The sequence below is a fragment of the Nerophis lumbriciformis genome, linkage group LG21 (assembly GCF_033978685.3).
Source record: "Nerophis lumbriciformis linkage group LG21, RoL_Nlum_v2.1, whole genome shotgun sequence".
Classification (NCBI taxonomy): Eukaryota; Metazoa; Chordata; class Actinopteri; order Syngnathiformes; family Syngnathidae; genus Nerophis; species Nerophis lumbriciformis.
Genome location: NC_084568.2, coordinates 5710669 through 5724574, shown reverse-complemented (window position 1 = coordinate 5724574; position 13906 = coordinate 5710669). Strand labels below are relative to the sequence as shown.

At 37.8% G+C, this 13906-nt stretch overlaps 1 protein-coding gene across 1 annotated transcript; it reads left to right on the top strand.

Annotated features, from left to right (window-relative positions):
* Positions 1-3501: 3501 nt before the first annotated feature.
* smim13 (small integral membrane protein 13) lies at positions 3502-13562 on the top strand. The gene is made up of 2 exons (XM_061983465.1): positions 3502-3958; positions 12767-13562. The coding sequence occupies exons 1-2, from the start codon at positions 3883-3885 to the stop codon at positions 12958-12960; spliced, it is 270 nt and encodes an 89-aa protein (XP_061839449.1). The 5' UTR covers positions 3502-3882; the 3' UTR covers positions 12961-13562.
* The last annotated feature ends 344 nt before the right edge of the window (positions 13563-13906 follow it).

Genomic DNA, 13906 nt, shown 5'->3' with positions numbered 1-13906 from the left:
TAAATAATACAATAATCTAGTATTTTAGCTATTAAAACTGCCCAGTAGGCAGAGGTGAGTAGTAACGCGCTACATTTACTCCGTTACATCTACTTGAGTAACTTTTGGGATAAATTGTACTTCTAAGAGTAGATCTAATGCAACATACTTTTACTTTTACTTGAGTATATTTATAGAGAAGAAACGCTACTTTTACTCCGTTACTTTTATCTACATTCAGCTCGCTACTAATTTTTATCGATCTGTTAATGCACGCTTTGTTTGTTTTGGTCTGTCAGACAGACCTTCAAAGTGCCTGCGTTTCAACAAATACAGTCACTGGTGACGTTCACTCCGTTCCACCAATCAGATGCAGTCACTGGTGACGTTGGACCAATCAAACAGAGCCAGGCGGTCACATGACCTGACTTAAACAAGTTGAAAAACTTATTGGGGTGTTACCATTTAGTGGTCAATCGTACGGAATATGTACTGTACTGTGCAATCTACTAATAAAAGTTCCAATCAATCAATCAAAAGTGTGAAGGAAAAAAGACCATTTTTTATTTCAACCGTACATCCCGTCAAAAGCCTAAAGACTGACTGCACAGTTCCTGTCTTCACAATAAAAGTGCCGCTCCATCGCGCCTGCGCTTTCAAAATAAGAGTCTCCGAAAGCCAGCGCAAACAAGCTAGCAAGCTACGGAGTTTGCCGCCAATGTATTTCTTGTAAAGTGTATAAAAACGAATATGGAAGCTGGGCAAATAAGAAGCCAAAAACCAACCACTTTCATGTGGTATTAGACAGAAAGGAGGAACTTTTTTTCTCCATTTGAAAACGTGGACGCTATCATCACGACTGTCTGATTCCAATCAACGCAAGTCGTCAGAATCAGGTAATACACCAACTTATATTCTTGTCTTCATGAAAGAAAGGAATCTATATGTGTTAAACATGCATGTATATTCATTAAAACACCTTTAACATGTAAACAAAAACGGCAAAATAAATAAATATAAATTATATACTGTATATATCAATGTATGTGTATATATATATATATATATATATATATATATATATGATATGAGTGTATGTTACTCATCAGTTACTCAGTACTTGAGTAGTTTTTTCACAACATACTTTTTACTTTTACTCAAGTAAATATTTGGGTGACTACTCCTTACTTTTACTTGAGTAATAAATCTCTAAAGTAACAGTACTCTTACTTGAGTACAATTTCTGGCTACTCTACCCACCTCTGCCAGTAGGTATCTGGGTATGTATTTTTTGTGTTAAAAAGATATAAATAATATAATTAAATAATTTCAAATAATACTATGTAAATGAAATAACATTTCATAGACTTTAAATGGGATGTACAGTGTTCCCTCGCTACAACACTGTTCACTTTATACGGCCTCGCAATTACACAGATTTTTTTGTGTGTGTAATTTTTTTAGTGTCGCATGTTTTTTATTTTATTTACAGCGTATGAATGCGCATTGTATTGTACAGTACTGTAAACAAAAAACATAATACATAAAAAGCCTGTAAACGGAAAAAAATATGCACAGAAAATGAAAAAAAAAACATCCTGTAAATGAAAAAACATATTGAATAAAAACACAAAAAAACGAAAAATAAATAAATAAATCAACTCTCCTCCAGGGATTTCACTTAAAGCGGGTATTTTTTTTGGAACATAACCCCAGCGTTAAACAAGGGAACACTGGTTAAATGAAGAATTTAAACCAAAAAAATGTTCAGTCAATTAAGATGCGTTATTTATGTAACCTCTTCGTGATGTTAAGTCCCTGTTAGAAGCTCTTATACAGTATATGCCTTGAGCTCTTATTTTGAAGGCGCTAAGAGCGGAAGTGGTGACACAGTGTGGCGGAGCGGCGTTTTGAAAAATCACACTGCTGCCACCAGTGGGTTGATATATGTCACCTATACTGTATAAAAACTACACAACCACAAACACGGAGGCTCCAGTTTTACACGAGGACCACTTTATTTCGGTTTTTTTCTTCAAAACCCCGCTCCACCACACCGTGTCACCACTTCCGCTCTTAGCGCCTTCAAAATAAGAGTTCAAGCCAAGGCATAACAGCTTATAACAGGAACTTAACATCACAAAGAGGAAAGTCCATAAAAATAGGTTACATTTTCATCATATTAATATTTCAATGATTACATGTATTTATTTATTTCATTTGAATAACTGACTGGAATAAGGAAGACAATTCCTTATTCAAAGTCGCAGTGTTAGTCGATGTGTTCGTTTTTATTTATTTTTCTGGAACTTTATTGCAACCAGGCCCGGCCCTCACCAATCTGGCGCCCTAGGCAAGATTTTAGGTGGCGCCCCCCCCCACATCGGCAGTGAAGTGTATATACTCACAAGAAACCGAATAGCTTTGTCTTTGACCTTTTTTTTACTTAAAGAAAGCAAATTAACAATCAGAATAGTTAACAAGATAAAAAAAAAAATGAATAAATAAATGAATGCAAAAAATAAAAAATGAATATATGAAATACAATATTTTTTACATACATATTGCTTAATTAACATTAATGATGTGCACTTTAACAACTAGGCTTACAACTATACCTAATATATAAAGGGGTGGAAAAGTGACTATTACCTGCAGGGCAAACATTAGCTAACCAGAAGGCAATAACAATGTAAACAAAAAACACCTGCTTAAAAGATCTAATACAAATGTCCCTGAGGAATGTAAGGTGGGAGTACTGTAATTACCTAACGTTACATTATTATTTTCCATAACAATTTAGCCCCCTCCACAATATTAACCCGACGTTAAAACAGAACTAGCTATTTATTGATTAGCAATTGCCGAATCATGTAGCATTAGCTTAATGCTAAAAAGCCAGGTTACTATCACATTCTGTAACAGACAAATAATTTCATGTAGGCTAACGTTACCTACCTGCTACCTCTTGTCTTTTCTCGTTTCTCCTCCTCTTCTTTTCTCTTTTTTCTTCCCTGGGCACCTGACAGTTTTGGCCGTTTTGACATCTTGTGTTGATTTTTTGATGTGGTGACGTCCAAAAAGAGTCATGATACGGGAAGGGAGGGGGTGCAACGTGCGGGGGGAGTAATGTAACAAATAATATTTCTATTAAATAGGCTTTACTTTGCATTTTAATTAACGTGGGATTATTTTTTGTATTTAGAAATAATAGTACCAACTTTTTTTTTTTCTCCAACATTTGTGGCACTGGCGTGGCGCCCCCTGATGGACGGCGCCCTTAGCATTTGCCTATACGGCCTATGCCACGGGCCGGCCCTGATTGCAACAACCATATGACAGCAACAATATGAACACACAAAAAAAAGAAAATATTCTAAAAACATTTATAAAAATATGTAAATAAAAAAACATCGTCGCACCATTTTTAAAACAATAATGAATATATTAAAACCACACGACTGCAGAATTGCCTGCTAAGTCAACTACATTACCCAGAAGCCACTTCTGTTTCGCGCAGTCGCAGTAGATGTACTTGCTCTTTAAAGAGCCAGCCAGATGAATACATTGTGCAGTTATGTAGCTTGTAAGAAAGAGGACCCGACTAGACAGGGGACAGTTACTCTAGACTAGACAGGGGACAGTTACTGTAGACCAGCTTTACGGCCTCCATTGGGCCCGAGAAGTCCCTTTAAAACTGCTGTTTGTGGAACAGATAATTGGGTTAGCCACATGCTAGCAGGCTAACTGTGTTTGTTTTTCCCCTCTCGACGAGCTCGCTATGTGAGCGAGCTAGCAGGCGGCTAACCTCGCTAATACTGCGCGTTTTTTTAATTCACCTCAGCCATGGTGTCTTCTGGAAAATAACTCTCCCGCCCTCGTCTACCAAGTGTTCCGGCAAAGATGTGGCAAAGTGTCGGACTCACATTGCTGGTCATTGTGGCCACGCTGTTGTGTGCGCTTATCTTCATGTTGTGTGGTAAGTTTCAAGGACAGCACATCTCCATGCACTATACTTATATAAACTACTACTTACATGTACTATACTTATATAAACTACTACTTACATGTACTATACTTATATAAACTACTACTTACATGTACTATACTTATATAAACTACTACTTACATGTACTATACTTATATAAACTACTACTTACATGTACTATACTTATATAAACTACTACTTACATGTACTATACTTACATGTACTATACTTATATAAACTACTACTTACATGTACTATACTTATATAAACTACTACTTACATGTACTATACTTACATGTACATATAAACTACTACTTACATGTACTATACTTACATGTACATATAAACTACTACTTACATGTACTATACTTATATAAACTACTACTTACATGTACTATACTTATATAAACTACTACTTACATGTACTATACTTATATAAACTACTACTTACATGTACTATACTTACATGTACTATACTTATATAAACTACTACTTACATGTACTATACTTATATAAACTACTACTTACATGTACTATACTTACATGTACTATACTTATATAAACTACTACTTACATGTACTATACTTATATAAACTACTACTTACATGTACTATACTTATATAAACTACTACTTACATGTACTATACTTACATGTACATATAAACTACTACTTACATGTACTATACTTATATAAACTACTACTTACATGTACTATACTTATATAAACTACTACTTACATGTACTATACTTATATAAACTACTACTTACATGTACTATACTTACATGTACTATACTTATATAAACTACTACTTACATGTACTATACTTATATAAACTACTACTTACATGTACTATACTTACATGTACTATACTTATATAAACTACTACTTACATGTACTATACTTATATAAACTACTACTTACATGTACTATACTTACATGTACTATACTTATATAAACTACTACTTACATGTACTATACTTATATAAACTACTACTTACATGTACTATACTTATATAAACTACTACTTACATGTACTATACTTATATAAACTACTACTTACATGTACTATACTTATATAAACTACTACTTACATGTACTATACTTATATAAACTACTACTTACATGTACTATACTTATATAAACTACTACTTACATGTACTATACTTACATGTACTATACTTATATAAACTACTACTTACATGTACTATACTTACATGTACTATACTTATATAAACTACTACTTACATGTACTATACTTATATAAACTACTACTTACATGTACTATACTTACATGTACTATACTTATATAAACTACTACTTACATGTACTATACTTATATAAACTACTACTTACATGTACTATACTTACATGTACATATAAACTACTACTTACATGTACTATACTTATATAAACTACTACTTACATGTACTATACCAGGGGTCGGCAACCCGCGGCTATCGAGCCGCATGCGGCTCTTTAGCGCCGCCCTGGTGGCTCTCTGCAGCTTTTTAAAAAATGTATGAAAAATGGAAAAAGATGAGGTTTTTGTTTAAATATGGTTTATGTAGAAGGACAAACATGACACAAGCCTCCCTAATTGTTACAAAGCACACTGTTTATATTCAGAGGTGGGTAGTAACGCGCTACATTTACTCCGTTACATCTACTTGAGTAACTTTTGGGATAAATTGTACTTCTAAGAGTAGTTTTAATGCAACATACTTTTACTTTTACTTGAGTATATTTATAGAGAAGAAACGCTACTTTTACTCCGCTACTTTTATCTACATTCAGCTCGCTACTCGCTACTATTTTTTATCGATCTGTTAATGCACGCTTTGTTTGTTTTGGTCTGTCAGACAGACCTTCATAGTGCCTGCGTTTCAACAAATACAGTCACTGGTGACGTTCACTCCGTTCCACCAATCAGATGCAGTCACTGGTGACGTTGGACCAATCAAACAGAGCCAGGCGGTCACATGACCTGACTTAAACAAGTTGAAAAACTTATTGGGGTGTTACCATTTAGTGGTCAATTGTACGGAATATGTACTGTACTGTGCAATCTACTAATAAAAGTTTCAATCAATCAATCAAAAGTGTGAAGGAAAAAATACCCTTTTATTTCAACCGTACATCCCGTCAAAAGCCTAAAGTCTGACTGCACAGTTCCTGTCTTCACAATAAAAGTGCCGCTCCATCGCGCCTGCGCTTTCAAAACAAGAGTCTCCGAAAGCCAGCGCAAACAAGCTAGCAAGCTACGGAGTTTGCCGCCAATGTATTTCTTGTAAAGTGTATAAAAACGAATATGGAAGCTGGACAAATAAGATGCCAAAAATCAACCACTTTCATGTGGTATTAGACAGAAAGGAGGAACTTTTTAACGTGGACGCTATCAGCACTACTGTCTGATTACAATCAATGCAAGTCATCAGAATCAGGTAATACACCAACTTATATTCTTGTCTTCATGAAAGAAAGGAATCTATATGTGTTAAACATGCATGTATATTCATTAAAACACCTTTAACATGTAAACAAAAACGGCAAAATAAATAAATATAAATTATATACTGTATATATATATATATATATATATATATATATATATATATATATAAATGTGTGTGTGTATATATATATATATATATATATATATATAAATGTGTGTGTGTATATATATATGTATATATATATATATATATATATATATGATATGTGTGTGTATGTTACTCAGTTACTCAGTACTTGAGTACCGGTAGTTTTTTCACAACATACTTTTTACTTTTACTCAAGTAAATATTTGGGTGACTACTCCTTACTTTTACTTGAGTAATAAAGCTCTAAAGTAACAGTACTCTTACTTGAGTACAATTTCTGGCTACTCTACCCACCTCTGTTTATATTAAACATGCTTCACTGATTCGAGTATTTGGCGAGCGCCGTTTTGCCCTACTAATTTTGGCGGTCCTTGAACTCACCGTAGTTTGTTTACATGTATAACTTTCTCCGACTTTCTAGGACGTGTTTTATGCCACTTCTTTTTCTGTCTCGTTTTGTCCACCACACTTTTAACGTTGTGCATGAAAGGTGAGTTTTGTTGACGTTATTGACTTGTGTGGAGTGCTAATCAGACATATTTGGTCACTGCATGACCGCAAGCTAATCGATGCTAACATGCTATTCAGGCGAGCTATATGTACATATTGCATCATTATGCCTCATTTGTAGCTATATTTGAGGTCATTTAGTTTCCTTTAAGTCCTCTTAATTCAATTTATATCTCAAGACACACTATCTGTATGTAATATGGCTTTTAATTCTTTTAATTTTTGCGGCTCCAGACAGATTTGTTTTTGTATTTTTGGTTCAATATGGCTCTTTCAACATTTTGGGTTGCCGACCCCTGTACTATACTTATTACATAAGCTACTACTTACATGTACTATACTTATATAAGCTACTACTTACATTTACTATACTTACATACGCTACTACTTACATGTACTATACTTATATAAGCTACTACTTACATTTACTATACTTACATAAGCTACTACTTACATGTACTATACTTACATAAGCTACTACTTACATGTGCTATACTTACATAAGCTACTACTTACATGTGCTATACTTACATAAGCTACAAGTTACATGTACTATACTTACATTAGCTACTACTTACATGTACTATACTTACCGTATTTTCCGCACCATAAGGCGCCCTGGGTTATAAGCCGCGCCTTCAATGAACGGCATATTTCAAAACTTTGTCCACCTATAAGCCGCCCCGTGTTGTAAGCCGCATCTAACTGCGCTAAAGGAATGTCAAAAAAACAGTCAGATAGGTCAGTCAAACTTTAATAATATATTAAAACCAGCGTGATGTGGGCGCGCATGGAATCGTATATCAACATGGACGGAGCTGCTGAAAAAAGCCACCCGGCCTCTTCGCGTAAACTTAAACTTACCTTAACCACTCGCTCATCTTTTCTTCATCCATCCCTTCGAGTTAGCTTTTTATGATGACGCCGGCTGGAAAGGTCTCTTTTGGCAAGGTCTTCCTTTTGAATATCATCATGGGTGGAAGTTTCTGGCCATTAGCATGGCAAGCTAGAACCACAGTGAAGGATGACTTCTCATTCCCTGTGGTGCGAATATTCACCGTACGTGCTCCCGTTGTATCCACAGTGCGTTTCACAGGAATATCAGTTGCTGTGAAATAGTAATCCGTGTGTGGATGGAGAGATTGCGTCTTTTCATGAACCGGATCCCTGTCGCTTAGTAGGAGCCATTTTGTGGTCTTTACAGATGTAAACACACAAAGGAAATTAAACGTACGGTGATATCCGCGCGCTTTTTCTTCTTCTACGCGGGCGGGTGGTTGCTTACAGTAGAAGAAGAAGCGCTTCCTGTTCTATGGGGGCGGGTGCTTACCTTGGCGGTTGCTTGCGTAGAAGAAGAAGCGCTTCCTGTTCTACCGGGAAAAAAGATGGCGGCTGTTTACCGAAGTTGCGAGATCGAAACTTTATGAAAATGAATCTTAATATTTATCCATATATAAAGCGCACCGGGTTAAAAGGCGCACTGTCAGCTTTTGAGAAAATTTGTGGTTTTTAGGTGCGGCTAATAGTGCGGAAAATACGGTACATAAGCTACTACTTACATGTACTATACTTACATAAGCTACTACTTACATGTGCTATACTTACATAAGCTACAAGTTGCATGTACTATACTTACATTAGCTACTAACAAGTACTATACTTTCATAAGCTACTACTTACATGTACTATACTTACATAAGCTACTACTTACATGTGCTATACTTAATTTGAGCTTTTTAAAGCGTGGATTAGCAGTCACAAGTTAGTCATGTCCCTGAAAAGTCTATTTTTATCTTGTGCTGATGAGTCTATCCCTGCTAATATGATACCATGCTTATAGTGTCCATCACATAGCACCAAATGTGTTTACAGTGGTGAGACTTCCTCATGTCTTAGTCTTTTTGCATGTTTGTCACCATTAAAATGTGGGTGTCACCATTCGTTATAACAACGATTGGATTCGGAATTTGTAGTTGCTGATACGATACATCCATGGACGATATACAGTGCCCTCCAAAAGTATTGGAACAGTGAGTCCAATTCGTTTATTTTTGTTGTAGACTGAAAACATTTGGGTTTGACGTCAAAGGGACAAGAGATGGAACATTTCCGCTTTTATTTCAAGGTATTTATATCTGGATCTGATTCACAACTTAGAAGTACAGATGTCCGATAATATCGGACTGCCGATATTATCGGCCGATAAATGCTTTAAAATGTAATATCGGAAATGATCGGTATCTGTTTCAAAAAGTGAAATGTATGACTTTTTAAAACGCCGCTGTACGGAGTGGTACACGGATGTAGGGAGAAGTACAGAGCAGTTGCGTCTCCCAGTCATACTTGCCAACCCTCCCGGGAGACTCCCGAATTTCAGTGCCCCTCCCAAAAAACTCCCAGGGCAACCATTCTCCTGAATTTCTCCCGATTTCCACCCAGACAACAATATTGGGGGCGTGCCGGCCCAATCACATAATATCTACGGCTTTTCACACACACACAAGTGAATGCAAGCATACTTGGTCAACAGCCATACAGGTCACACTGAGGGTGGCAGTGTAAACATCTTTAACACTGTTACAAATATGCGCCACACTGTGAACCCACACCAAACAAGAATGACAAACACATTTCGGGAGAACATCCGCACCGTAACACAACATAAACACAACAGAACAAATACCCAGAAGCCCTTGCAGCACTAACTCTTCCGGGACGCTACAATATAATAATAATAATAATAACTGGGATTTATATAGCGCTTTTCTAAGTACCCAAAGTCGCTTTACATGTAAAACCCATCAATCGTTCACACCTGGTGGTGGTAAGCTACTTTCATAGCCACAGCTGCCCTGGGGTAGACTGACGGAAGCGTGGCTGCAATTTTGCGCCAACGGCCCCTCCGACCACCACCTATCATTCATCATTCAATTCACCGATGTGAGTGGTACCGGGGGAAAAGGGTGAAGTGTCCCGCCCAAGGACACAACGGCAGCGATTTTTGGATGGTAAGAGGCGGGGAGCGAACCTGCAACCCTCAGGTTTCTGGCATGGTTGCTCTACCCACTACGCCATGCCGCCCCAATATACACCCCCCGCTACCCAAACCCCCCCGCCCCCAGCCCCGCCCACCTCAACCTCCTCATGCTCTCTCAGGGAGAGCATGTCCCAAATTCCAAGCTGCTGTTTTGAGGCATGTTAAAAAAAAATATTGCACTTTGTGACTTCAATAATAAATATGGCAGTGCCATCTTGGCATTTTTTTCCATAACTTGAGTTGATTTATTTTGGAAAACCTTGTTACATTGTTTAATGCATCCAGCGGGGCATCACAACAAAATTAGGCATAATAATGTGTTAATTCCACGACTGTATATATCGGTATCGGTTGATATCGGAACCGGTAATTAAGAGTTGGACAATATTGGAATATCGGATATCGGCAAAAAAGCCATTGTCGGACATTTCTACTTATAAGATAAGTGGTTAGAGTGTCCGCCCTGAAATCGGTAGGTTGTGAGTTCAAACCCCGGCCGAGTCATACCAAAGACTATAAAAATGAGACCCATTACGTCCCTGCTTGGCACTCAACATCAAAGGTTGGAATTGGGGGTTAAATCACCAAATATGATTCCCGGGCGTGGCCACCGCTGCTGCCCACTGCTCCCCTCACCTCCCAGGGGGTGGTCAAGGGGATGGGTCAAATGCAGAGGACGCATTTCACCACACCTAGTGTGTATGTGACAATCATTGGTACTTACACTTTAAGCTTTTGTCTACTTCATGCTCTTAAACTGAAGCAATAATGGATAAAAACTATACAGTGGTTTAATGTAATAATATTATTAATGCAAGTAACCATTTAAAAGGAAATAATTGTTTACCATTGTATTGTCATTGAAAGGCAAATACATTTATCCTGAATAAATAAACAAAAATAGGAAATGGAAATGTATGTCATCATTGGTACTGTAACTTTGACTTATAGCACCTTTTGTTTGAACCGACCCATTTAGATGAGAGCAAAAGTATTGGAACATGTCTCCCAATTAGTGAAGTGAATTATATTTATATAGCGCTTTTCTCTCGTGACTCAAAGCACTTTTACATAGTGAAACCCTATATCTAAGTTACATTTAAACCAGTGTGGGTGGCACTGGGAGCAGGTGGGTAAGGTGTCTTGCCCAAGGACACAACGGCAGTGACTAGGATGGCGGAAGCGGGGATCGAACCTGGAACCCTCAAGTTGCTGGCACGGCCAGAGTCTCAATTACATTGACTATTCAAAACAATAAATAGCACTGAATGTCTGAGCTCAGTTTCAGATTGGGTAGGATAGGTTTCGCCTGTGCAGACTGCATTTAGAGGTAGAACCAACATGAAAACCGGTACCGGTACCAAGATGTATTTCGATACTCTTCTAAATAAAGGGCATCACAAAAAAATGGCATTATTGGCTTTATTTTAACACAAAATCTTAGGGTACATTAAACATATGTTTATTATTGCAATTGTGTCCTTAAATAAAATAGTGAACATACTAGACAACTTTTCTTTTATCAGTAAGTAAACAAACAAAGGCTCCTAATTAGTCTGCTGACATATGCAGTAACATATTGTGTCATTTATCTACCTATTATTTTGTCAACATTATTAAGGACAAGTGGTAAAAAATTAATTATTAATCTACTTGTTCATTTACTGTTAATATCTGCTTACTTTCTCTTTTAACATGTTCTATCTACACTTCTGTTAAAATGTAATAATCACTTATTCTTCTGTTGTTTGATGCTTTACATTAGTTTTGGATGATACCACAAATATAGCTATCAATCGGATACCAAGTAGTTACAGGATCATACATTGGTCATAATTTAAGTCCTCATGTGTCCAGGGACGTATTTACTGAGTTTATAAACATAATATGAATTTAAAAAAAAGATTTTGTGATGCAAAAAATATAGATGTAATCATAGTAGTATCGACTATATACGCTCCTGTACTTGGTATCATTACAGTGGATGTCAGGTGTAGAGCCACCCATGCCGTTTGTTTACATTCAGGCTTTTGTCCTACGGTGTGTAGTGGAGCATGTTTAGCTATTCCTCGTCCTGCTGGGATGATACTTGTAAGAAACTCACTTTATTTGTCACCATGGAGGCGAGGATTAGTGATTTAGAAGTAGCTAATACAGTGCCGACTGCAGATGGATTTTAGCTGCTAGCTAGCCATGTCTTAAAGCACCTCTTCCTGAGGGCGTTTCAGTGTTATAACTTCACCTTTATCGTTAGTTTTTAAGCCAAAATGCGTCCATTCTCTCTTTTCTGTCTACACACTGTGTCTGCTTGTAAGTACTCTGTGATTGTGCGCTGCCGAACATGCTGCGCTACTCGTAAAACAGAAAAAAAAAGGGGGGGGGGGGGTCGAGGGGGACACTGGTACTTTTTAGAGGCGGTATAGTACCGAATATGATTCATTAGTATCGCGGTACTATACTAGTACTGGTATACCGTACAACCTTACCCCTACATTTAATATACAGTAGCTGTGATTACGACTCATGTATTGTCATGGCAACTACTAAACAGCCAATCAGATTGCTGGGATGTTTATGGTGGTCTGCATGCAATGATAGGCTGCATTGTTAATGAGTGACTGTCACAATGTTGCCTTGTCTGTCGGCCCCAGGTTGGTATGTAGTCTGGCAGCTCTTCCTGTCCAAGTTCAAGTTCCTGCGCGAGCTCGTCGGAGACGCGGCGGCCCCGCGGGCTGAGAGCCAACCGTCCGAAAGCAGGGGCGAGCGCGCCGCCGACGTCCCCGCGCGGCATCGTCCCAGGACCGCACGCCAAAGAGTGTCCTTTCCGGAGAGCGGCACCTTGTGAGATGCGCTCCTCTACACTAAACAAGGTCCGAGGTGAGGTAGGAAGCCTCACTCTTGAACCCAGACACTTGAATTTGGAGCAGGCAGATGTCCTGGCTTTTAAAGGGATTTAGAGCAGCATCCATTAGGGCATGTCACCACTTCCTGTGTTTGGACTTTGCACACGTTCACCTCCCAGAAGTGCAATGAAAGGATTCATGCAGTCCAGTAGTGAAGAAGCTGCTACACACTAGATGTCTACCTGCTGCAGTTAAAAAAAAAAAAAAACGCGGTTATGGCATCCAAACCGCCTCTGTCGCCCCCTTCCTGCTTTCTGCTTGCACTAGTGCCTGTCTGTAGATGGCGTCCACTGTTAGCCACATCATGTGTGCCGTCTACAACAAGGTCATGTCCATTGACCAATGCAAAGCCAAGCAGGCCTTGTTGATATGATTCCCCTTCCCTTCACGTTTATTAGAACTACTGCACCTTTTTAATGAAGGATAATGAATTATATCTGTGGAGCAGCTGCTTCAAACCAAACATGCGGAGCTCAGTCGTCAGAGATGTACTGTGTGTCCTCACTAGTTCATTTTTTTACATTAAAGTCCTCAATATTCACCATTTTGTTTGTGTTTTTTTACCAGCTCTTATCTACTTGAACAAAGCAGCAAAAAAAGAAACCTGTATTCTAATACCCCGCCATTATTAGATAATATTATAATATATTAGCATACCTGCCAACTACTCCGGTTTTCCCGTAATTAGTACGGTTTTCATCAACCTATTCAGGGTTACGGTTGCAGTGATAAAAAATACGGTTTTTCATTAATTAAAAAAAAATATTTTTTTAAAATGCGCGAGGCTATTTATAGCACCGCTGCCAAGCACGAGGCACCTGTTGCCATTGTTTCCAAACGAGCGAACGATCATGGAATCAGCCGGAGAAAAATCGCAAACGAGTCTTA